This window comes from Crocuta crocuta, unplaced genomic scaffold, assembly GCF_008692635.1.
Source record: "Crocuta crocuta isolate KB4526 unplaced genomic scaffold, BGI_CrCroc_1.0 scaffold48, whole genome shotgun sequence".
Lineage (NCBI taxonomy): Eukaryota > Metazoa > Chordata > Mammalia > Carnivora > Hyaenidae > Crocuta > Crocuta crocuta.
Window position 1 is genome coordinate 10,276,918 of NW_027533089.1, and position 27,390 is coordinate 10,304,307.

Consider the following 27,390-nt stretch of genomic DNA (forward strand, 5'->3'; position numbering starts at 1 on the left):
GGGTTTGTGGAATCTTAAGCAGGCTCCAAGCTCAGTGCAGAGCCCAGTGCAGGGCTCAGTCCCACAACCCTGGAGATTATGACCTGAGCTGAAATTAAGAGTCAGATGCTCAGCTGACTGAGCCACCCAGGTGCCCCTTTACAAGGAGAAATTTTCTTGAATAATTTATAGCTGACTCTTGAACAATGCAGGGATTAGGGTTGCCATCCCCCTGTATTAGTCAAAAAGCCAGGTATAACTTTTGACTCCACAAAAACTTAACTACTAATGCCTCCTATTGACCAGAAAACTCTACTAATAACATAAAAAGTTGATTAACATATAGCTTGTATGTTATATTATAGACTGTATGCATGCAATAAACTAAGCTAGAGAAAAGAAAATGTTATTTAAAAATCATAGGAAAAAATCATAAGGAAAATACATTTACAGAACTATATGTCAGAAAAAATCCACTAAAAGTGGACCTGCACATTTCAAATTCCTGGTGTTGAAAAGTCAACTGTAATCTTCATTCAGTTTATGTAACAATATTATTTGTTTTATTTTAGAGGAAAAAGAGTTTAGCTATGCTTCAGCTGTATATTAACAAGTTGGATTCACAAGGCAAATATACATTATTTAGGTATGTATCAAGAATGGTTGTCAGGTGTGTAGCTGATTAAAAACCAAATTAATGCCATTTAATTATTCCAGGCTATAGTATTTCAGTATGTTTTACATGTAATTGACTGTATTTGGAAGCCATATTATAATAAATTCTCTTATCCCTATGGGTAGAAAAGGGTTAGTTAAATATTATGGACTCGTATTATATGAATAATAATATTTCAGTTCAACTAACTGAAGTACTCTAAAATTAAAATAGACTAGAGATTGATTAGAAATTGATAAGGCTCCTGATAAAACTTTACATGTTAGTAATCTCCATTATTCACTATTGAAATTAATTGCTTTAGAGTTATAACTTTGATAGGCTATTCACTTTTAAGTTAAAAGTGGAGGTTATTAATAGTGCTGTTTGAAAGGGCAAAGATTCTAGCAGCTCTCTGAGTTAAAGAGCAGCAGACTTTCTGTAAAGGACCAAACAGCAAATACAGGCTTTATGCATCACTCAGTCTCTGTTGCAACTATTGAACTTTGCGTTTGTGGTGGGGATGAATATGTTCCAATAAAACAAAACAGGCAACAGGTTGGATGTGACCTGCAGACCTTAGTTTGTTGCCACACTTGGTAATAAAAATGAGTTAAAAAACAGATTTGGGCAATGTCAAAACGCCAGTAAGTCTTCTTTTGAAATTGGCTAATACTAGCATTCTTAATGCCATCTTTACTTCACCAGTAAGACTTAGATCGGCTTTATGAAATTTTAATTTGATGCTTATGTCTTATACCAGTTTTCATGTTCTGATCTACCTATATCCCTATCTAGAAATCCCCCTTTCTTAAGCTAGTCATACTGCGTTTCCTTTTTTTGCAATTAAGTTAGTCTAACAAGACTGGTCTACCTTCACAGGGAATAATTTTGGGAGTTTTTAGGCTATTGTATTAGTGCCCATTTTTATGTCAAATCACTGCAACTATATTCACAAAAGATTCAATTTGATTTAACAGAAATTTCTTGTTGGAAAGATCCATTGAAAATAGAATTTGCCAGTTAGTGCAATAACCACAGGTGACTTGGTAATTGGTTGATCACCTTGCTAGTTGTCTTCACACATTTTTGTATTTCTAGAAATAACACATGGCCTGTTTGAATTTGTAAGATTTTCATCATCATTTAAGATAATGCAGTCCAGGATAAATTCAAATGTATTGTAATTTTGCTTTCAAGGTGCTTATTGAATACAAGTAATCATTCAGGTGTGGAGGCTTTCATTATTCAAAATATCAAAAATCAAATTGATGTATCATTAAAGGTAAGAGCATAGAGCTCAGGTGTTGATTATCTTTTTTACTTTGTGAGATAGATATATTCATTTGTGGAATGCACTAATGGGGATTTTGCCCTGTGAACTTTTCTATATCTAGTATTAGGGTATATTTTTTCACCATGTCTACTATTTTCTTTTTTAAAGACAAATTTTTAAATTTTGTTTACTATACGTTTAAATTGTATTAATTCTTTGAGCTGAGAATATGACTTCACTTTGCTCTGTACTTCTGAAATATTAATGGAAACTTAAGTCTAATCTGTTTATAAATAGTAATTCCATATTGAAAACAGAAAGAGTGCATCAGTGTTTTCAAACTGGCAGTTTGTTCCTACTGCCCAGAAATAGTGTGAAAGAATGAAAATTTAAGTTTAGAAACGTATTTTAAATGTATAATGTTTATTTTTGTAGTATGAAGTTACTAGAAAAAGACATGAATTTATCAACTGTTACTTAAAACCTTTCCCAATTTTTCTTTTGTTTTTCAGAAAACACAGAACAACAAATGGTTTACAGGCCCACAGCTGATTTCACTTCTAGATTTGGTACTCTTTCTCCCAGAGGGTGCTGAGACAGATTTACTCCAAAATTCAGATAGGTGAGGTTGACCATTACTAAGGTTCACATAGTAAATTTTTAAAAATGTGAAACTGCTGCTTAGCAACCCTAAACAAATAAGGTGTATTTTCCTGTTATGAGCTATGGTTAATTCATAAAATTACATAAAGATTTTCATATTTTAGTAATTAGATGCTATGTAAAAACAAAATTAAAAACTCCTCTTTCCAAAAGTATGACCAACAGTATGATTTTATACCTGTGATGTACCTTGCATTCCAATGTACAGCTCATAACGATTTGCAACTATAAGCATTGGTGACTGAAAACTAAGAATTTCAGTATAACTTATAATAAAAGACTTATGCTGTTTTGTTTTCTAGGACATTTTTTTATTTAAAACAATTTTTTTTAATATTTATTTTTGAGAGAGAGAGAGCATGAGTTGGGGAGGGACAGAGAGAGGAAGACACAGAATTTGAAACAGGCTCCATGCTCTGAGCTGACAGCACACTGATGTGGGGCTCAAACCCACAAACTGCAAGAACATGACCTGAACCGAAGTTGGACGGTTAACTGACTGAGCCACCCAGATGCCCCAAGGATATCATTTTTTTAACATATATAATATATAATTGCACTTTCAGTCTACTAGAGTGGATGATAACTGGTTGTGAGCATTTATAAAGGAATCCTAAAATTCAGGATGCAAGAGATGAAACTCTCAAGTATTTAAAGATAACAACACTCCCTTGAGGATAAAAAGAATGGTAATTTTCACAGTTGTATTTTGTGAACTTGAAGAACAAAGTGATAATTACTACTACAAAAGATGTGTTAAAGGGAATAGTTTCTAATGGCAAACATAATTGTAAAAATATACCCAAGGTTTTAACTTATTTTAGTCACTGAAATTGCCGATTATATAAAACTGTAAGTAACAAGTTATGTATTTTTAATTAACAGGATAATGGCTTCATTAAATTTATTGAGATACTTGGTTATCAAAGATAATGAAAAAGACAATCAAGTAAGTGAATTTTTTAAAAATGAAACAGTATATTCAAAATGTACAAGCCAATATTTAGTATCTTACCCTATGACAAAGGCTAGGAGAAGTGGCAACAAGAATTCTGAAACATTGAAGTGAATTCTCAGGAGCTCTTACCATTTCACATCCAGCTTCCCTTTCCATTTCTCCTTTTTAACCCCTGCCATCTTGCTGTAAGCATTGCTCAGCTCTGTCAGGTAAGTAAATTGCAAGTCCTACGTTAACTAAACTTTTGGAGCCCACCATATATTTGGGTGTCTTACTCAGTTGCCTCCAACTCTAGTTCGTGATTTTAAGTCTAAGCTGTCTAAAATAAAATCATCTGATAATTTGATATCCTCTCATCAGACATGACTAACTGAAGCATTTTCAGCACTAAAACTGAAATCAATAGCACCTTTTGGATAATGTGTAGGAAGTAGGTTTTTTTTTCTTTAAATAGTCCATCATTAGAGGTATTCAATGAAGACAAATCTATTTGAGGAAGATTTATCATACAGTAAAATTAGATTTGCTTTGTATCTGCTCCTTTTTCTACTTTTTCTAATAGTTGCTTTCCCACAATGTGTCATCTCTATTTAAATTGTAACTCCCTGAATCACATGTGTTGTTAATCTGTTTTTTTTAAGAAAGTAATAAAAGAAAGTAATGGATCTTTATAGAAGGATGCCAGAGAGCTTTTTTAAAGAAAATCTAAGTCAATCATGATTTGGAATGAGTTTTTAAGTAGCATTTTCCTTCCCTCTCGACTGAATTTAGTACACACTTTTGACCTCTATCCCTCTTCAGCCAGAAATAGTTATTTGCTATTATTGACTAGTACTTATTCTGTACAAGGTGCTTATTTTTTCCCTACATCTTGCTGTGAGATTTTCCAAACATACAACCCAGGTGAAATATAATTTTACAATGATCACTCACTGACTTACATCCAAGATGCTACCATTAACATTTTACTCTACTTTTATCATGTCTCCATCTCTACTCTCTATTCACCAGTCTCTTATTTTTTATGCACTTCATAGTAAACTGTATGCAGAGAGCATACTTTCCCCTAAATATTTCAGCATATATTCCAATAGAGTTAAATATGTGTAGTTTTCTTTGAGATAAAATTTACATAAAATGAAATGCACAGCTTTTAAGCCAACATCTCTTGAGTTGTAACAAATGGATAGGACTGTGGTATCCAAGTTTTTTTTTTTTTAAAACTTGAGAAAGTGAGAGCAGGGGAGGGGCAGAGGGAGAGTCAGAGAATCTGAAGCAGGCTTCATGTTCAGGGCAGAGCCTGATGTGGGGCTCAGTCCAGCAACCCTGGAATCATGACCTGAGCTGAAATCAAGAGACACTCAACCAACTGAGCCACAGAGGCACCCTTTATCCAAATCTTTACAAATATAGAACACTGTTGTCATCAGAAGTTTGCTGTGTCCTTTTCCACCTTTTTTCTTTCTAGCAAATTTTCACAGATAATACAGGCTTAGAAAGGAATTTTAACTTGCAGAAGGGCCCAAACCTAGTAAGTGGTAGATAGCTATGACTCCAGGCAATGGCCAGAACTTTTGAATTACAGAGTAAGTATATCTAGACTTCTAAAGGAGCTTGTGATAAAAAGAGGAAAGAGAACAAGTGAAATTCAGCAGCATTGGAGGCCCTGAGGCTTCAAGAAGGTGTCCTTAGGGTATGGTATGAGTTTTTACTTTTTTAGTAATCAGGAAAGGCCACACCTAGAGATGATCTAATTTGACTAACAGAAAAAGAATTTACTTGATTAGGAGTGCTAGATTTATTAGGTATGGAACAGGAACAGCAGATGGACCTCTGCCTAAAAAGGGAAAACAAAGCAGTTTAGCATTGTGCAATATCTGCTGTTATGCCCACAGATGATGCCTTTTATTTGGCTTGAACATTATATGGTGAAGAAATGTATACAACCAGTTTATAAGATTGCTTTATTATTTAATGGTTTAAAAAGATTTCTTGGCAATCAAATATTCCAAAGTACTGCCATGCAAGTTACCATAAGAATTATTACACCAAGGAGATTAGCAACAAAAGATGGCAGCCTATTATCTTTGAGGCAGCTTAAGAGCCTGTTTGTTCATCACAGAAGTATTTCTCCCAAGTGCAGTTATAATAGGTCATGTATATACATGACAGGTAAATCTGTCTGCTATGGCTGATCAAAAAATGACAGCTTCTGAGTTTTTATACATTATGATTAAGGAAGAAACAAAACCAAACCCTAGTGAGGCTGAATTATGGGTAGTTTTACTCAAAAAAACTTCTAACAGTACCTATTTTTGATCAGTTAAATGATTAGAGGATAACTAGTAAGATGAAAAGTGGGAAAGCAGTCAGAAAGGTATATAGGGAAATTAAGAGGATCATTCAAATACAAAACAAAGTGATTCATAATTGAATAATCATCTGTTTCTTTTCCTGCTCTCCTGGGCTGCTGTCAGCTAACTTATTCTTTTCATATGTCATTCCCCTTTTCACCCTTTTCATTTCTCCTTATCTCTGCATAAGTTATAGGCACCTTCTCCCACATTTCAGACACAACAAAATTTTTCTTGAACCTCCATCTCTGCTGGTAAAACCAACGTATTTATTTATTTATTTTGAGAGAGACAATGCACACAAGTATGAGTGGGGGAAGTCAGAAAGAGGGAGAGTGAGAATCCCAAGCAGGCTTTGAACTGTCAACGCAGGGCTCTATCTCATGACGGCAAGATCATGACCTGAGCCAAAATCAAGAGTCAGATGCTTAATTGATTGCGCCACCCAGACGTTCCTCAACTTAGTTTTTATACCTAGTGTTCTATATTATTTGGTAGGTATCTTTAAATGTTAATTGTTTTGAATTACAATAATTTATTCTAATACACAGCCTATAATAATTTTATCCCTCACCTTCTGTCCTACCTTTTCTTTTATATATCCTTTCCCAGTCTGCCTGTTTATCCATTCTTTGTCTTGAATAATTTGTGATTATAATATGTAGAATGAAAACAGGGTCAAAGGAAACAATGTGAGATTGTAAAGGCCACAAAGTATCAGGAATTTTTAAAAACTGAATTCTGTGATAGAGTCATACATGCTTTTCATTTAGAAAAAAAATATCTGGCATATATACACATACATATAATCCTGTATAATCCATATATTGGGTTTTCATTTATTGAACCATATCCTTTGTGTATTATTTGCTGAGCCTGATGACTTCAGGTGATACACATTTCTTATTATTACAATATTAATATTAGAAACATAAGTTCTACAATGCTACTTCATAAATAAAAATCATATACAAATAAGGAGAAAGGGGAAAACTGGGTGTTATTCATTTCCTTCTTTTATTTTCTTCAGTATCATGGCTGACTTTATCCTGACAGGTCCCTGTCTGTTCTGGCAATAAATTTCATTATGTGTCAGAACTGCCTTGTCTTCCTTTTGGTGGATAGACTGGAGTGTATTTTGAAATACATAGGTAAGGCGAGCCTCGGTGGCTCAGTCAGTTGAGCGTCCGACTTCAGCTTAGGTCATGATCACACGGTTTTTGAGTTCAAGCCCCACGTTGGGCTCTGTGCTGACGGCTAGCTCAGAGCCTGGAGCCTGCTTCGGATTCTGTGTCTCCTCTCTCTGACCCTCCCCTGCTCATGCTCTCTCGTTCTCTCTCTCGCTCTCTCTCAGGAATAAATAAGACATTAAAAAAATAAATGAAATACATAGGTAAGCTTTAGAACTGAAAAAAATGTCTTAACTACATTGAGTCTACTTGGGTAAAAATTAAAAGCAGGCATTTGTGGGGTGCCTAGGTGGTTCAATCTGTTAAGTGTCTGACTTCAGCTCAAGTCATGGGCTCATGATTCATGAGTTTGAGCCCCACATTGCCATTGGGCTCTGTGCTGACAGCTTAGAGCCTGGAGCCTGCTTCAGATTGTGTGTCTCCCTCTCTCTTCCCCTCCCCGCTCACACTGTCTTTCTCTCTCTCTCAAAAATGAATAAACGTTAAAAAATTTTTTAGAAAAAGGCATGAAAACGTCACATCTTTATTCTTATTAAAACTATTTAAAATTCTTAAGTTATTTTTTCTAGACACTGAAGATAAATCTTAAAATGATTTTCTTTGTGGTATTTTTTAAAGACTTAGTAACCTTAAGAGAGAAAATACTCTTATTTCCATAACTTCTTCATTCCTACATGCTTCTAAAATTACAGTTCATCATATGAAAGATTTGTACAATTAGCTGCACAGAATGCCCAAAGATTTTCTGTAGCCTAATTTTGCCAAGTTTTTATTGCCTTATTATAAGTTTTATAATAATGTGTTGTATATTAAATAAATTGCCATTAAAAGCAACTAAAGTCTTAATAAAGATCTCCTAGATTTGCACTGTCCAATACAATAGATAGTAGCCACATATGACTATTTAAAATTAGGATTAAAAAATGTTTTCAATTAAAAATTTATTTCCTCATTGGTATTGGATGGGGCCATTTTACTCTTTTAGGGAGAGAGTGCATGAGCTAGGGTGGGGAAGACACAGAGGGAGAGGTAAAGAGAATCTTAAGCAGGCTCTACACTCAATATAGAGTCTGATACAGGGCTCTATCTCACCACCCTGGGATCATGATGTGAACTGAAATCAAGAGTCAGATGCTCAGCCAGCCGAGTCACCCAGGTGCCCCTTGGATGGGGGTCATTTTAGATCACTGTATCTTTTTTTCTTTTTGATTGTTTTTTTTTTTAAACATTTATTTTTTGAGAGACAGAGAAAGATACAATATGAGCAGAGGAGGAGCAGAGAGAAGAGAAGAGGCAGTCAGATTCCAGTGCAGGCTGCGGGCTCTGAGCTGTCAGCACAGAGCCCGATAATGGGGCTAAAACTCAATGAACCGCAAGATCATGACCTGAGCCCGTCAGATGCTTAACCGACTACTGAGCTACTGAGGCACCCTTTAGATCATTGTATCTTAACATATGGTCCTAATCAAAATCATCTGGGTATTCTTTTATGCATATAAATGCAAATTCCTGGGTTCAGCCCTAAATCTATTCAAAGTCTCCGAGTAAAGCACAGAAATCTACATTTTTAACTAGCACACTGACATTTAAGAACTTCTATATAACTGTGAATAAAATCTAGTTTATGACATATTTGTATACATAATAAGAGATACTATTAGGAACTGAATAATCAAAACTTGAATACAAAATAGGCTTTCAAGTGATCCACTTTTAGTTAAGGATAGTTGGGTTCCTAAGTTTCCCTTTTTCACTTAAGATATTTTCCTTTGTAAAGAGCACCTAGAAACTTTTAATAATATTAATGAATTTTCTCCCTCCTCTGTCTCCTCTTGTCCTCTCCTGTCTCTTCCCCACCACCCATTTCCCTTTCTTCTAATAAAATTAAGACTTCATGATTCCCCTCCTTTAAGTAATATAGGAAGAAATGCTCTTGGAATAAAAACTTCTAATATAAATGACAGAATACCCCTAAGCTGTCCTAAGCAGGTACAATCTCTATCCACATGGATCACCAGAAAATTTACTAACAGCTTTGTGTTAGAAATGTTTCCATTAACAGAGAAGGGAAAGAATCCTCTAGAACTAGATCTGTGACAAGGATATCAATTGAACAATCAAGTTGAAAGAATATATAAAGTAGTCATTGTAGGGATGGTTTTTACAGGAAGAGAAAGGTCTCATCATATGGATTATTCTCAGATAATTTTCTTATAGATAAAACTTGTACATTAAACATCTCAAAGTCAGGAGCTGTCCAAATGGTATAGGAGTTAGTGTAGCATCCAAAGTACATTTTTGTTTTGACTGGTATTTTATTTTGATTGGTAGTCACATAAAATAACTAGATGTAATAATGAATGTTTATTAAATAGTAAATTATCTTGGAAGGCAAGGATCAGATTTTTGTTTCTCCAGCTCTTAACATGTGTTTAATAATAATGGGCAATCAAGAAATGTTGAACCAAGTAACTAATTCTTTCATTAATTCTTCTGAACAGACTGGATTATGGACAGAACTTGGAAAGATTGAGAATAATTTCTTAAAGCCACTCCATACAGGACTTAATATGTCAAAAGCACATTATGAAGCAGAAATTAAAAATAGCCAAGAAAATAGCCAAGGTTGGTAATGTGTATTTCCAATGTAATAGTTAGGTCTAAAAAGTAGTCAAATTTTAGAACTGTTATGTATATTCAAAATAAAGAACTCTTTATTGTCATATTTGTTTATTTTATAACAAGGAACCATGACAATTAAGTCATTTCATTTATAATTAAAATGATTTTTAACAGATCTGTAAAGCCAGTTAACATTGAAATTGGGTTAACAAAGATTTAAAACAAATTGAAGTATATACTGCTTTAAAACAAGATTAAGATCAAATTCTGATTAAGAATCTTAATAGTATTACATGTATTTCTGTTTGGATATTGCACTAACTTTGGTATGGCTCTGTCCAGCCCCCCCACTTATCCCCACTGCCAACCTCACTCAAATAAATCTGTACAAATTACAAAAAAGAATCTCAGATTCAGAAATACTTTTTTTAAAGTCAGCAATTCTACTGTAATAATCTCTTTTCTATATAACTGTGAGGGTATTTCTTAAAGGCATTACTAGAAATTTATTTTTAGTGTAGCATTTAATAATGAGTGAAGGTTACAAATTGATCACTGAAATCCAAGAGTTGTTTTAATGGTTACATTTTTTTCTTAACAGTTGTCCAGAAATCTAAAGATCTTTGCTCTGTAACGGTAGGTGGAGAAGAGATCCCTAATATGCCACCTGAAATGCAGCTTAAGGTATATCTGAAATTTTCCTAAGCTACATCCAGCTGAGCACTTTGTTTTTTTGTTTTAACAGCAACATTAATATAACACTAATTTGCTTGGCATTGTAGGTTCTACATTCAGCTCTTTTCACATTTGATTTGATTGAAAGTGTTTTGGCTCGAGTAGAAGAACTCATTGAAATAAAAACAAAGTCTACTCCTGAAGAAAATATTGGGATAAAATGAACTTCCATTCCCCAGAATAAAAACTAGTAAAATACTGTATTTTCCATTATGATTATTTAACATCTTTATAAAAAATTTTCTGTAAAATACTCCTAGAAAAAATAAATGTACTCTTTCTCATTTACTGGTTTCTGTGATGACATATTATGGATTAGTAGTATTCTTTGGTTTTAAAAAGATTATCTACATGGTAATAATGCCTATATATTTATTCTAAATCCTACTGTTGAAAATCCAATACAAACTAATAATTTATATTACAATTTCATAAAAGGTAGCTGAGTTGCCTTTATGCATTCATACAGGTGTAATGAGTTTATAAATATACATTGATACACTTTATGTTCCAGTTAGACGCTATAACATATTTTAGAACTCTTAGTGTTGGGCACCTGGGTGGTTCAGTTGGTTAAGCATCCACTTTTGACTCAGGTCATGATCTCACAGCTTGTGAGTTCGAGCCCCATGTTGGGTTCTGTGCTGACAGCTCAGAGCCTGGAGCCTGCTTTGGATTCTGTCTCCTTCTCTCTCTACCCCTTCCCCAGCTCACACTCTGTCTCTCTCAAAAATACACAAACATTAAAAAAAAATTTAGAACTCCTAATATCAAAGAGGGTATCACAGCACTCTAAAAGTGTACAGAGAAGTTTTCAGTTAGGCCAGTTGGCTGCTTCTCTTAATTTCCCTGCCTCAGGAGGAGTCTTAGCGGGCAGAGTCCCATTACCACCTCTCTAGGAGCAGTTACAATATGAAAGATCTGCAAAGATTAATTTTGGAAGTAATGGCAGCCTTTGTGGTAAAGCTAAAAAGTGTATGTGACTTTCCTTTTAGTCTAAGGGGCTAGTTTAAAAATGCTGTGTTTTTATTTTGTAGTAAATATTTATCCATCCAACTCAATTTGTATCATTAAGAAACTGCATCTGACTTTCTAAATGTATGTATGTACCAATGTTTTCTAAACATTAAAGGGATTACTCAACAAAACTGAAAATAAAATAAATTTTAGTCATATGCATTTTATTTAAAACTTTAAAGAATCTTTAAGGTAAATATATATTTGAACATTATAACTGAAGTGGTCTACTTATTTTAATATTCTTCCAAAAGAACATTTGTAATTGATACTCTAATTTGGGTTGAATCAATCACTACTCAGTTTTAACTTTTGAAGTGTTTTCCAAACAGGACTTTGCTCAATGATGTAAGCCTCAGTTGTTATCATTCTATAGCAGATGCTGTCTGTGTATGGTTTGGAGGCCATCTGTAAGAAGTTATAAATATGCAATGTTATTTACAGAAATAAGTCATTTTTACAGGGTCATAAAAAATATAAACCTTCACTTATTCAACGAGTATCAAATCACCTTCTGTACTAAATACTATGTATGAGTTATGTGAGTAAAAGAAAAATACCTGATCTCGGTCCTTAAGTAATTCCAAACAAGCCAAAAGTAGAATACTGCTTTAATGGAGATCTGTTCCAAGTATAAGAGTAAGAAACACCTAACTCTGCCTAGGGCACATTTCACAGAGGACAAGCATGGAAAGAAAATGGACAACCTGTGTAGTGAAGATCATTCTATAAAATAGGATGTTTGCACTTTGGGGTACCTGGGTGGCTCAGTCAGTTAAGTGTCCAACTCTTGATTTCAGCTCAGGTCATCATCTGCCTGGCTCTCTGACTCCCCCCCTGCTCCCCCGCTTGTGCACACACACAGTGTCTCAAAATAAATAAGTAAACTTTAAAAAAAAAATGCACTTTGACAGTTCTTGACTACAATCTGGCCAATAATTATATTTTAGAACTTGAAAGAAGATTTAAGTAACCAGTAGGACCAACATCGTGTATATATGCCATATGCTCTTTTGGCCTAAAATTAGTCACTGCGGTAATGACTACCAGAAGTAAATTGAGAAGACTTGAGAGGCTAAGTTCAGGCTTCCAAGAGTTGCAGGCTGAAAAAGCAACTTGTCTGAGGGGAACAGAAACAGTATTTGTCAATCCTGTTCAAGAGGGTGTGCATTTTGAAGTCAAGAACCTTGAAATCTATGAGGGTTTATGTGTCATTTTCCTTAGGTGACTCACCTTAGCTATAGTGCACATAAGATTAATAACATTTACTGTGTTGTGTACTGGAAGTATCCGTAAGTTACTATCCAGGAATCTGAAAAATAATTCATAAGTTAAATACATTATATAACTTATATAGACATCTGTTAAGTAAGCAGAAAGGAGACAGAAAGCTCTTGCTATTTATTATGTCCTGCCCTATTCCATAGAGGTTATGACAGACTTTGTAGCCAGAATTTAACAGACTAAATGTTCACTTTTGTTTTGGTCTGGCAAGAGAATCTCAGAAATCACCGTGAACTCTGAAACTTGCTACCCTGATTCTTGGAATACCCATTAGGCCTGCATTTTGTTAACTATGACAAGTTAATATTATAACGTTTATCTTTTGGCAAAACACAATTCACCTGCTTAAAAGGATTAAGAAATAAAGCAAGCACAATGTAATTTAAGAAAAGTCTGTAGTACTATTCTTCCATACCTCTGCTGAATCCTGAACATCAGTTTCCATTCTTCAGGCCCATGGAAGGCAGCAGACAGAACCAAAAAACTATTTTGGTGAATATTAATAAACTTCTCAATTTTGGCTAGAAATATTTCTTCAGCTGATGTAAAGCATTCTTTAGCATCCATCAACAAAAATGCAACTCCTAGGAAAGGTGAACATAATATGAAACATCACTTTGTCATATAATAAAATATTTTGTAAACTCAGTAAAATCAACAAAAATAACTATAATATAGCTGGTAAGTGTCCAAGACCTAAACATATAAGGAACACAATTTACTATAACAAAATTCTTAAAGTACAAAATAATTTAGGTAATCCTTTGAAGTGCTCTATATAAAAGGATGGGTTATTCTAAATAAGAGGAAAAATATGTTTTTGGTCAGTAACCATTTTCTGATGAAGGCACTGTATACAAAATAATGCCAAATTTTAGTTAAAAGTTTTTTCGTGTTATCATTTGTTTAAAGCTGAAAATTAAAGATAAATAAGCCTTCAATTAGTTCTAGAAGAAACCTTTGTAGAGAACATTAACTATTATATACATTAATATACTTGGTGAGCAGTTATCTAGGATTTTTTAAATGGGATCAGGCCTGTAAGAACAGTCCTGAAGGTAAATGTGATCTAATTATAGCACCTTAAATGATGAGAAGACAATCTGAGGAAAGTGATTATATGACGCTAATTAAGTGAACTTGGGCAACTGACATAAAAATATAAATTTTTTGCCATCTGCAAGATGGCAATAATAATTGCTTATAGGTTTGTTGAGCGGATTCAATAAGATACAGTATATAAAGTGGCCAAGGAACATAGTAGGTATTAAGAACATTTCACTTCTCCCTAGCGGGCTCTTTATCCAACCACGAAGGATGAATTTGAAGTTGGAACACTGTCAGTCTGGAGTTTTATTTCTAGTAGCTTTTGAAAGCTTCCGGTCTCCAAAACCTCTGCTAGGGTATCAGTCTATCTACAATGCTCCTGATAAAATCCTTTACCTCCACCTGTTTTATCACTTCAGTCATTTCCCTACCACAAAACTATGCTTTGTGCTGCCCCTTTTCCATTGTCCGAGGCTTCTCATATCCTAATCTAATTCCTTCCTGTATTTTGCCCATGATCACTGTGCACTTTTATGATTTGCAGAACTTCTACTTGTCTCCATTTGGTTCTTTTCTTTTACTATTTGTTTATATTCATTAAAATCATACAAAGTCATGAAAAAACATTTTCCTATATTGTTTTTGTATACGGCTTTTGACCAATGTTGTGATGTTGGCTTCTTCATTATTATTGGTAACATTTTACTGTTGGAGAGGTGGCTTTGTTCTATTTTCATGTTAGTTCCAAAACAAGTAGTTTTTAACATCTTCTACCACACTCCACTGGTTCAGCTTTAGTTCAACAATTGTAATCTAAAAAGAAATGTATGTTGTAATTGGCCACATGTACTACTTTTGTAGCAGTAATAGTTTTATACATTTAATTCTCCAAAAATAAAATAACTTATGCTTATTACCTGGTTACTGAACTACCACTATTAGAATTTATACTCCTACATTTTATAAGAAACTTAAGTCAAGGCAGTTAGCAAATATACTGTACCAGAAAGAGAAAAGATAATTGATCCATTTTCCACTGAATCTGAATACCGAATCTTGTGGCTTCGATCTAGGGTAGTTGCAACTTCACAACTCTAAAAAAAAAGGTTTTTCAGAAACATAAACTTAAGACATGCTTAGAATGATTTTTTATTAAAACTAATGAAAAACTTAAGTTTAATACCATCTTTTATAACTATACTACTTAAATATCTGATCATCAAAGGAGACAGTAAATGTGCTATGGTGGAAAAAACACTTGTAAAAACAAAAATATTTAGTTCTGAAACACACTGTATTTGGAAATGAATTGTGTACTAGTTATGTTATTTAGGGATAGAAACAAAGGACAGTATTAAAGAACTAAACTACAAGAAGCAGAACAAATGCAAAGTTCTTTTAAAAACACAGCTTGGAGATGGATCCTTTGGAAGGTGGGTGATGGTGAGTTTCTTAGATGGTTCAGAGAACCATGAAATGCCAGATGTACAGAATATTTCAAGGAGACAACCAATTTTCCAACTTATTTTTGTGTACTTTTATTATACTTTTAAAATGCTTTAAGCCTTAGGTGGGTCAGAAAACATGTATGAACATAGCAACAGGACTTCTGTTTGAATACCATCTCAAAAATCATCTCATTTTCTATACAAGTAATTACTTAGATAATTTTAGCCAAGCCACTAAAATGTAAGTGGCTAATAGTGTTTCCTGATTGGTTACAGCTTAATCTGATTATTCTCCAAGTAGATATAAATCCCTTAGTTGTATCAATTTTATACTTTGCTTTAGAACATATATATTTTAAGTACACAGGCTGGAATTATGTATAAAATATATGCTTCCTTTCTGTCCTAAAGAGACTATTTTGTGCCAAACAGATCCTGACCTAGAGTTCAACTGTGGCTCTTCCCACAGTTTTAAGATTCCAGCAAAGGCAGACTAAGTAATTTAGGCCAAACCTCCTGCTGCGGCAACTAGAAAAGCTGGACAATTTAAAAAATCTGCTTGAATACATCAGAAAGCTGGCAGGACAGTGAAAAATTATAAGGCCAACATCTATAAAGAAATTCAAAGATAAGAGACCAGCATTTAGGCCACCTTTTCCCTGAGGTCATCTGCCAATTCAGACAAAGACAAGAGGCTGAACACAGCTTCTGACAAAAGTAGAACAGCTCTCACAGGGACTATAGCCTAGCTTCGAAACATTTCAATCCTGGAAATTGTCTTTAGGTGATACTGTATTACTAGTGCTCACAAGTATCTTGCAGAAGCACTCCCTAGAGTAACCTTTCTCAACCAGGTTTCCGCTTTCAAACCCTACAAAGAAAATTATCTGTGTGACTATTCTTTCAGTTCTCACATGACTAGTACCATTCTGGATGTAATTCATTTATCACATACAATAGATGCTTTAGGGCTTGGATTGCCAGATTTAGCAAATAAAAATGAAAAACACCCAGCTGAATTTCAATTTCAGATAAACAACAATTTTTTATTTTATTTTAATTTTTTAATGTATATTTTTGGGAGATAGAGAGGGAGACAGAATCCTAAGCAGGTTCCAGGCTCTGAATTGTCAGCACAGAGGCTGACATGGCGTCGAGCCCATAAACCACAAAATCATGACCTAAGCCGAAGTCATATGCTTAACTGACTGGGCCACCCAGGCACCCCACAACATAATTTTTTAGTAAAAGTATGTCCCGTGCAATATTTGGGATGTACTTATACTAAATTAATTGCTTACCTAAAACCCAAATATTGTAACTGAATGTCCTGTAGTGTATGTAGCAACCCTTCTTAGGGCCTTAGGGGTTTAATTCACTTGTAAAATTAAGACTTCTTAGAAGAATAGAACACTATTCTAGGGCTCAAATTATTTCTATTATTTTTCAAGTATAAATTCCAACACACAATCAACAATAATCAGACATACAAAGAGATGAAATTATTTGAAAGAGAACTACGAGAAACAACAGGCAATAGAAGTAGACTCACAGGGGTTACATAAAGTGAAGTTTTATCGATCCATACCTTACAATAGCAATGTTTACTATGTTTAAGGAGATGAAAGACAAAATTGAGAATTCTGGCTAAGAACCAGAAACTATAAAAGGATGTAACAGATGTGAAAGAGTCAGAAAAGCTTCATAAAATATGACTTAAACCTTTAAAGTAGAAATGAGTTTATTAAGCAGATAAGTGAAGGAAGAAGATAAATGTGAGAACACGGACAGAAAAAGTAACAGGCAAAGGCATTCAGAAACAAAAGTATGATCCTTATACGGGAAGTATGAAAGGTGTACACAAGTTAATTTGAAGATGGTGTTAGGAATAAATGCCTGCATAACCTAAAGACCCATGTATGCCATGTTAATGAATTTTAATCATATGCTATCAGTAGCTACACTTTTAGTGAGAATAATGTAAAAGACTTTTTTTAAAAAATAGTTTACTGTCAAGTTGGTTTCCATATAAAACCCAGTGCTCATCCCCACAAGTGCCCTCCTCCATGCCCATCAACCCACTTCCCCTCCCTCCACCTCATCTGCCCTCAGTTTGTTCTCAGCATTCAAGAGCCTCTCATGGTTTGCCTCCCTCCCTCTCCCCCACTATTTTTCCCCTTCTTCTCTCCCATGCTCCTTCGTTAAGTTCCTCCTAATCCTTCTATACGTGCAAACATACGGTATTTGTCCTTCTCTGCCTGACTTATTTCACTCAGCATAACACCCTCAAGTTCCATCCGTGTTGCTATGTAAAAGACTTTTCAAATCACCATGCTAGACACCTGGGAAGCAATATAACATTGTATGTCAACTATAGTTCAATAATAAATTTTTAAAAGTTCATATGTTATCTAGGGTGCCAACTAAAAGAATAATGAAAACAATAAAAGAAAATAATAAAAATAAAAATACCAAGTACTGAATTAAAAAAATAGCCAAATTCAAGAGTTAATTTTTCAAAATAACCAGTAGCTAAAACTAGATTTTCCAAAGCATGTTTCATGGAATATTAGTCCCATGAGAATTTAAAACATATTCCATGTTCAATTAGTATTTAGAAACACTGAATATTATTTTATCTCCTTTTGAGGATTTATAATGCATTTGAGCATATGAAAGGCTATTAAGAACAGTGCAGTAAAAAAAAAAACTTGTATAAATTTGTTTATACAAGCATTCCAAATATAATCCAATACTTGTTTCTGCAAACATAACACCTATTAATATTCTATAAAATTAATATTCTATCAAATCTACTCATTAGAACGGAAATATAAATAACAGAAATGAGAAAGGGTGCTCAATAACTGATACAGAGTTTATTAGAAAAACGAATGCCAGTATGAAAATTTTAATCACAGAAATAGCTATTTCATAAATTTCAACTTAATAAACTATCTCTATCTAACATAGGTAAATTTTTGAAAAAAAATATGAAATAGATTCATAACAATGCAAAACTTCACAAAGCAAAACCACTATTTTTCTACATTTCATAAAAAATTAACAACACAGAATATCTAATAGAAAAGCTCCTTTTACCTTAAAGAATAATTTCCATACTATATAACTATAGAAATATAAACAAAAAGAATTGTAAAAAATATGAAAAAGGAAACCCCCTATTCCCTACAAAAATAGCACAGAAAGAGAAAACCACAGCCTAATCAATAGTAAATAAGGATTCAAAAATAAAATATTAGGAAACCAAATTGTAAGAGAATATGAAAGAAAAATTCATAATGATCAATTGATTTAATCAAGAAATGAAACGATAAGTCACTTAAGTTCTTCTCAAGAGACAAAAAAACCAACGCAACTGAAAAACTGTACACTTATTTCTGATTAAAAGAAAAACTTTATAAATTAAGCTTAGATGAATATCAATGTAGTAAATACTTTATAGCAACTGGTATATTTTATTCATATAGAATAAAATGCTGGAAGTATTCTCATTAAAATCAGAAATGCAGTTTTAGATGCTCTGGTCATAGCAAAAGGAGATGAGATAAAAATAAGAGATACAGCTGTCAGAAATTCTAGTGACAAATTATGACTGCTTCCCTTGAAAATCCAATAGAACCAACTGATAATGAATAATGAAAATGCACTGCAGTGATTAAAAATAGATAACCACAAAGGCACGTGGTTAAGCATCTGACTTTGGCTGAGGTCATGATCTCATGGTTCATGAGTTCGAATCCCAAGTGGGGCTCTGTTCTGAAGCTTACAGCCTGGAGCCTACTTTGGATTCTCTGTCTCCCTCCCTCTCTTCCACTCTCCCACATGTGCTGTCTTTCTCTCAAAAAGAAATAAGCATTAAAAAAAAATAATAATAGGAGAGGGAGGCAAGATGACAGAGAAGTAGGAAGCTCCGAACATTTCACTCGCCCCCATCTCTCAAACAGAGAAGGCCTGAAGCCATAGGAACCCTTACAGAATCCAGGAGTTTGGGAAGAAAAGGAGACAGAGTCTGCTGAGAAAACCTTATAGCGTGAGTGCAAACTGGGGAAGATAAAATAGGGCCAGGACCAGAGACACGGTGGGGGACTCCCTTCTGTGGGGAGCTGCAGTGAGTCTAGGGGAAAAAAGAGTGGCTGAAACTGCTCAAGACACTGCCCCTGTTGCTGGAGAAGAGAAAAACCTCCCTGCTCGGGACAGAGGGATCCGGTTTCCTGCTGTCCAGCTGACCCTAGGCGGGACACACTCATCCTAGGCGACCCCCAGGGAAGCTGCTCCCTGCTCACCAGCTTGACCTGGATGGGATGCGCAGGGGGGAGGATCCTCAGGGGGGAGGTGAGAGGCTTGAAACTGCTCTGAGGGATTTGCCTGTGAGTTTATATTTCGGGTGACGGAACACAGAGGGGCCCGGTTTCCTGCTGTCCAGCTGACTCTAGGCTGGACGCACTGGTCCCAGGTGACCCCAGGTGAAAGGGCTCCTCGCTCACCAGCCCAACCTGGAGGAGACAGGAACAGTGGCTTCTGGCTCAAACCCCAAGGGGAAGGTGAGAGGCTTGAAACTGCTCTGAGGGGCTCGCCTGTGAGTTTATATTTCAGGCAATTTCAATGGGGCCCGCAGACTGAGATCTGGAAATGAGGCCTGGCTTGGGATATAGAGCACAGCTCACCTTGGCTATGCCCCCAGCATAGAGAGATCACACCCAAAAGAGTGAGTTGCAATGCTTGGTTCAAGAAGGGACTGGGGCGCTGCCACTTTTCTCCCCACAACCGCCAAGGTAGGACTCCCACAGGATGCAATGGACCAAACCACGCCCATCCCTGCTAGAGAGCTGCCCTCTTCTTTTCTTTTCTTTTTTTTTTAACCAGAAGCATCACCATCCCAGACTTTAGTCTATATGACAAAGCTGTGGTCATCAATACAGTATGGTATTGGCACAAAAACAGACACATAGACCAATGGAATTGAATAGAGAACTCAGAATTGGACCCACAAATGTACAGCCAACTAATCTTTGACAGAGCAGGAAAGAGTAGCCCATGGAAAAAAGACCGCCTCTTTAACAGATGGTGGTGGGAGAACTGGACAGCAACATGCAGAATAAAACTAGATCATTTTCTCACACCATACACAAAAATAAACTGAAAATGGATAAAGGACCTGAATGTGAGACAGGAAACCATCAAAACCCTACAGGAGAAAGCAGGAAACAACCTCCTTGACCTCAACCGCAATTTCTTACTTGACACATCCCCAAAGGCAAGGGAATCAAGAGCAAAAATGAACTATTGGGACCTCATCAAAATAAAAAGCTTCTGCACGGCAAAGGAAACAATCCATAAAACTAATAGGTAACCGAGGGAATGGGAAAAGATAGTTGCAAATGACATATCAGATAAAAGGCTAGTATCCAAAATTTATAAGGAACCCACCAAATTCCACACCTGTAAAACAAATAATCCAGTAAAGAAATGGGCACAAGACATGAACACACACTTCTCCAAAGAGAACATCCAGATGGCCAACAGACACATGAAACGATGCTCAGCGTCCCTCAACATCAGGGAAATAACAAATCAAAACCACACTGAGATACCACCTCACACCAGTCAGAGTGGCTAAAATGAACAAATCAGGAGACTATANCCATACCATGGAATACTACATGGCAATGAGAAACAATGAAATCTGGCCATGTGTAGCAACATGGATGGAACTTGAGGGTGTTATCCTGAGCGAAATAAGTCAGGCAGAGAAGGACAGCTACCATATGTTTGCAGGTATAGGTGGATTAGGAGGAACTTAATGGAGGACCATGGGGGAGAAGAAGGGGAAAAAAAGTTGTGGAGAGGGAGGGAGGCAAACCATGAGAGACTCTTGAATGCTGAGAACAAACTGAGGGCTGATGGGGGTGGGGGAAAGAGGGGAAGGGGGATGATGGGCAAGGAGGAGGGCACTTGCTGGGATGAACACTGGGTATTATATGGAATCCAACTTGACAATAAACTATTAAAATAATAATAATAATGATAATAATAAATTGCCACCAATTCAAAAGGTTCTACTTACAGATCAAAAACATGGAGAAGAAATACATAATAGCAACAAAAACATCAACTACCAAGGTACTTAAAAAGAAACAGAAACAATATAAGGAAAAAAATTTTTAATTATCTTAGAAAATAAAGACTTGAAAAAAATGATATATCTCGTGTTCAAAAGATGGAAAGAATAAATTTTCCCCTCACTTAATAAATTAGTTCAATTCAAATCAAAAGTGTAATGAAAGGAAACTTTTTTTAACTTAAAGTGATTTTGAAGTTCATGTATGATAAAGTTTGGCAAACTTTTTCAGTAGAAGGCCAGATAATAAATATTTTAGGCTTTTCAGGCTGCATATGATCTGTCATATTTTTTTCTTTTCTTCCTTTCTTCTTCCCTATCTCCCTCCTTTGTTTCTCTCACCCTCTTCCTCATCTTCTTTCCCTCCTTCCTTCCTTCTTTCCTTCCTTTTTCTTTTCTTCCCTTCCTCCCTCCTTCTCTTTCTTTCTATTCTTTAGAAGCCTTTAAAAATGTAAAGACCATGCTTAACTCACTGGCTTGGCAATAGCGTGCTGTAGGCCAGGGCATACACCATAGTTTTATGATTCCCTGATCAAAAAGAATACAAGGTTTCTAAAACATATGAATAATATGTAAGGAACATGCCTTACTAAGTTTAAGGTATATCACACAACTACAATGAATTTAAAAGTGTGATAATGATTCAATATTTAATATACACATCAACTAAACAGAAAATAACAGAATCAGTTTCAAAACTATATAATCATTATCTGTATGTGATCATATGTAGAGATGTATAACACATTTTTAAACCTGAAATATGAAAATTTTATAAGAGTAATTTAAGAAATCTCAGGGAAGAATCTGTTAAATTTAACTATATAATAAACACAGACTGCCTTAATTACTTGAAATAGAATAAAAATAAAAATATGAAACTTATGATGTCACAAATACCAAATAAAATTGAAAGGCAAAAAAACCCCTAAGAAAAATCTTAATCAATAGTATAACACAAATTTATATTCTTTTTAATATTTTAAAGAACAAAACTTATTTATGCCAATAGAAAAATATAAAATTACAGAATAAAAATAATGTGCCTGAAAAAATGTTTAATCTCCTTTGTAATCAAAGAAATATAAAATATAAAATACTAAAATAGCAAAGATAGTCATAAAATGGTCACATGTGGAATTGTCATAGGTGAGGAGAAGGTAAGCCTCCTATATACTGCTGATGCCACTGTATATAGAAACATTCTGCAGGGTAATTTGACAATATATAGCAAAAGCGGCCAAATGTGCATGTCCCTTTCTTTAATGCAACTATTCTATTTCAAAGAATTTTTCTAAAACAAAAACTAGCAATAAATAAAAAGATGTGTAAGATAAATGAAGACACAGCATTTAAAATATTAAAATATAGGAAATACTGGAATAAAAATGATGGTATCTCCTACTTTCTTTGAAAAGTACACAAAAACCAAAGGAGAATGAGAAACAAGAGGAAACTATCTTTTGTTGAAACTAGGAAACATGTATAACCCCCGCAAAACACATGAAAAAAGAACAGACTTCTAATTTGAGGGACATTTTTGAAAGCCATGTCTGACAATTTTGGCTCCTCCAGGGAAAGAACATTTCAGCTGTGTCTAATGCTTCTCTGATGAATCTTAACAAAATCCAGTATTGGAAAGACCTATCTTTAACACGAAAACTACAAGTACACACTGAATCTATTTAACTGTGTAACTAACATGAAAATAAATGTGGGAATTATGGTTACTGAAAAAGTATAAGTGTTATGCACATTTGATATAACTAATAAGTTATAAATACCTAGTATAATCGATTTTTGATTATTGGTATAATTAATAAAAGTCCTGAGGAGAGAAGGAAATTAGTAATGTTCTATTTGTTGACCTGATTGGCCACATGGTATTCCTTTTTATAATAACTCTATTAAATGGTTCATATATACTTTTATGTACTTTTCTACTTTTCTCTATGTATATTTCATAAGTTGAAAAAAGTCAAACAAAACAAAACAAAATCCTCAATGGATGAGTTCACTAGCAATAGAGAAAAATACTCACATGGAAGAAAAAAATGATTAAATTACCTAGACTGCAACCTAAAGACAGAAAAAGTAAAAGAGAGGTCAAAATGCATGGAGAATATTGTGAGAAGATGTAACATCTAATGGGAGTTCAGAGAGGACAGAGCAAGGAAATAGAGGCAATATTAAAGGAGATGATGGATAAGAACTTGATAATCACAACAATTCAAAGGTTCACAAAGCCTCAAAAGACAAAAAAAGAAATCTATACCTTAAAACTACAGAATATCAAAATCTGAAAAGCAGTCAGAAAAGAAAGACAGGTAATCTTCAAGTGACAAACTGACTGCTATCTTATCAACAATAACAATGGAAGTCAGAATCCAATGAAATGAGTTCCTCATATGCTGAAAGAAAAGATCTATAAATCTAGTGAAAATACCTTTCACTTTGGAGTAAATGGAACTCTCAGACATTGCTGATGAGAGTATAAAAGCATAATTCCCACACATTTATTTATATTTTAGTTACAGAGATTAACTATTTACACTGTTGAGGTACCTGGGTGGCTCAGTCGGTTAAGCGTCCGACTTCAGCTCAGGTTACAATCTCATGCTGGACTCTGTCTCCCTCTCTTTGCCCCTTCCCTGCTTGTGCTCTGTCTTTCTCTCTCTCTCAAAAATAAATGAACATTGAAAAAATTAAAAAATAAATGAATAACTATTTACATAAATAGATTCAGTGTTCATTTGTAGTAAAATTGAGGAAAGTTTTCCAATTTCTTATAAAAAATAAACATCTGACCCATATGACCCAGTAATTCCATTACTATGTTTTTACAAGAGAAATGAAAACACAGGTCAACAGACAGACATATACTGAGGTTCACAGCAATTTACTTCAAAATGGCTAAAAACTGAAAACAACCCAAATGTCCATCTACTGGTAAATAAATAAATTGGGGTATACTCATAAAGTAAACTAGTACTCAACAATTAAACAAACTATTGTAATATGTAACAATATGTAAGCAAGACACAAAAGAGTACCAACTGTGTCATTCCATCTATATGAAATCCTAGAAGAGGCAAAACCAATTATAGTGATAAGATCAATGGTTACTTCTTGGCTGGAAAAGAAATGACCATAAAAGGACATAAAGGAACTTCTAGAGTGATGCATATGTTCTACATTTTGATTGTGGTGGTAGTTACACAGATATACCCATTTGCCAAAACTCATCAAACTGCACATTTAAAATGTGTGCATTTTATCGTATATAAGTTATACTTCAATTAAATTGACTTTTAAAACATCTTTCAAGATTTAGGGGAAAACAGAAATATTTTGATACTAACAAAAACTGAGAATAAGTTTTTACTTCTAGAAAATCCTCGGAGAGGTAAATTCTAAATTATATTCTTCAGATAAAAAGAAAGTGATTTAAAAAGAGAGGTCTGAACCAAAAGAAGGAAAGGAGAGCAACAAGAACAAAGATATGAGCAAATCTAAATAAATGCTAACTTTAGAAAATAACACTTTGTGGAATTAAAAAGTAGAATTAAACTAAATACGGTAACAACAAGAACCTTGTTCTGAGAGTGTTCTAAAATTCTTTTGTGACTTAAGATGAGGATAAAGGTATTTATCCACTATGGATTTTGTGGAGCTAAGTATACATGTTAAAATTTTGAGGGCAACCACTAAAATAGTAGAAATAGAGGATATAATTTCCAAAGCCAGTAAAAGAGAAAACGGATGGAGGTGGGAGTAGAGGGGGAGGGGGGAGAGGGGGAGAAAGACCAACAATCAATACAGAAAGTGACAGGAAAGGAGAGAAAAAAGAAACAGAAAAAGTGGGACAAATAGGACAAAACAAGATGATTAAACATAATAAATGAATTATAAAGAAGTTGTTTTTGGCAAATTAGCATGGGTTGCTGGCTTCCTTTTTCAAAATCAGTCTAAAAAAGCTACACAATTAAGACAGAAACATGAATTCCAGAAACCTAACAAAAGAGAAGCATGAAAAAAACCAGTGAGACCTAAGGCTGTCTTAAACTGGTATGTGTTATGGAGCTAGATGGCTAACTCTAAGGGCAAAGTGCAGCTTAAGGCAGCATTGGGAGGATAGAGAGGATAAAAATCTTATTTTAAGTCTTATTCTGCCTCTCTCCTCTTCACTGTGGAACAGTCATCTCTTGCCTCTTCATTCTAGACATCAGCTAGTGTTCACAGACAAATATCAGGGCAATGGAGAAATCCTGTTGACTAAGGAGTTAAAAACAGCTGTGGACTGACCAACTGCCTCAAGCATTCAACTTCCCATCCCCTCTATCCCCTCCCCATCCAAAATATGGAGACAGCCTCCTCCTTATGCCACTAAGGTACACAAATCAGTTTCTGTGGTTTATATCTTTTTAAAACCTTAAGTAATATATATGTGCATATGTGTTACTGTTTCTGGAATCCTTTAAATATCTCTATTAGAACAGCCTTATAGAGAAAAAATGAACTTAAAAAAACTTCCAACCCTCAAATATTTAGAGATGTAAGATGTTGAAAATATATGCAATAAAGCTTATAATTTATCTTTAAAATACATTTAGTTTATGTTCCTGTTGATCCACATAACTTTGATAATCAAGCTAAGGATCTTTTAAAATATTGTTCTATGGTTTTTAATTTTTAAATTAAAGATCAATGGCCCAAATGTCTCTTTACCTTAAGAGATGAGCTAATAATAATGGTGGTTGTCCATTTTGTTTTTTCTTTTGTGCCATTTTCAGCCATCTGTCTGTCTTTGGATCAATCCAGCTTCTAATGATGCCACAATCTGAAAAAATGTAAGAGCAAATAGGACATGTAAATGTAGAAATGTTTGATATAAGAGTAAATTAAAGATAGAAAAGAAACTAGGTGGAGCACCTGTATGGGTCAGTCGGTTAAAGTCCAACTCTAGAGTTCAGCTCAGGTCATGATCTCATAGTCATGAACTCAAGCTCTGTGTCAGGCTCCACCAAGGGTGTGGAGCCTGCTTAAGATTCTGTCTCTCCCTCTCCCTGTGCTCCTACCCCACGGGAGGGAGGGAGGGAGGGAGGAAGGAAGGAAGGAAGGAAGGAAGGAAGGAAGGAAGGAAGGAAGGAAGAGAAAGAAAGAAAGAAAGAAGGAAAGAAAGGAAGGAAGGAAGGAAGGAAGGAAGGAAGGAAGGAAGGAAGGAAGGGAAGGAANAAAGAAAGAAAGAAAGAAAGAAAGGGAAAGGAAAGGAAAGGAAGGAAGGAAGGAAGGGAGGAAAGAAAGAAAGAAAAGAAAAGAAAAGAAAGGAAGTAAGGAAGGAAGGAAGAAAGAAAGAAAGAAAGAAAGAAAGGAAAGAAAGAAAGGAAAGAAAGAAAAAGAAAGAAGGAAAGGAAGAAAGGAAGAAAGGAAGAAAGAAAGAAAGAAAGAAAGGAAAGAAAGGAAAGAAAGAAAGAAAAGAAAAAAAAGAAAAGAAAAGAAAAAAGAAGAAAAGAGAAAAGAAAGATGGAAGGAAAAGAAAGGAAAAAGAAAGAATGGAGACATTCTAAAGAAAATTTGAAAGTTAAGCGGTGCCTGGGTGGCTCAGTCAGTTGAGCGTCCGACTTCAGCTCAGGTCATGATCACACGGTTTTTGAGTTCAAGCCCCACAGTTTATGAGTTCAAGCCCCGCGTCGGGCTCTGTGCTGACTGCCGGCTCAGAGCCTGGAGCCTATTTCAGAGTCTGTATCTCCCTCTCTCTCAGACCCTCCCCTGATCACGCTGTCTCTCTCTCTCTCTCTCTCAGAAATAAATAAAAATATTTTAAAAAAAAGAAAATTTGAAAGTTAAAATCTGACACTGAAAATATGTCTTGTTACACATTAAGCTTATTCAATACCATGCTACCTATTGCTAAAAAGGAGACAGTAGACCCAAAACAGAGTCACTTGCACTAAGCTCCACAATGGTAAATCAAGACTTAATATCTAACCTAACTCCAGTTTTAATGCCCAACCACCCTA

The 27,390-nt window shown here is 34.8% G+C and overlaps 2 protein-coding genes across 3 annotated transcripts in view; one reads left to right on the forward strand and one right to left on the reverse strand.

The window, feature by feature from the left end:
* Positions 1-10,720, forward strand: part of GLMN (glomulin, FKBP associated protein) — a 31,688-nt gene extending 20,968 nt beyond the window's left edge. Inside the window, exons 12-18 of one of the 2 annotated variants that reach the window (XM_077746017.1) lie at positions 552-625; positions 1,835-1,919; positions 2,423-2,532; positions 3,459-3,522; positions 9,577-9,700; positions 10,299-10,381; positions 10,480-10,720. In XM_077746017.1, the coding sequence (XP_077602143.1) occupies positions 552-625; positions 1,835-1,919; positions 2,423-2,532; positions 3,459-3,522; positions 9,577-9,700; positions 10,299-10,381; positions 10,480-10,596 (657 nt within the window). In that variant the 3' untranslated portion in view covers positions 10,597-10,720. Of the gene's footprint in view, positions 1-551; positions 626-1,834; positions 1,920-2,422; positions 2,533-3,458; positions 3,523-9,576; positions 9,701-10,298; positions 10,382-10,479 lie in introns of those variants that run through there. The other variant, XR_013330697.1, reaches the window with a different exon arrangement.
* Positions 10,721-11,527: 807 nt separating this feature from the next.
* Positions 11,528-27,390, reverse strand: part of CUNH1orf146 (chromosome unknown C1orf146 homolog) — a 37,558-nt gene continuing 21,695 nt past the window's right edge. Inside the window, exons 2-6 of the mRNA XM_077746018.1 lie at positions 26,099-26,210; positions 14,784-14,874; positions 13,149-13,317; positions 12,683-12,761; positions 11,528-11,857 (exon numbers count right to left, since the gene is read on the reverse strand). Of these exons, the coding sequence (XP_077602144.1) occupies positions 11,738-11,857; positions 12,683-12,761; positions 13,149-13,317; positions 14,784-14,874; positions 26,099-26,167 (528 nt within the window). The 5' untranslated portion in view covers positions 26,168-26,210 and the 3' untranslated portion in view covers positions 11,528-11,737. The remainder of the gene's footprint in view (positions 11,858-12,682; positions 12,762-13,148; positions 13,318-14,783; positions 14,875-26,098; positions 26,211-27,390) is intronic.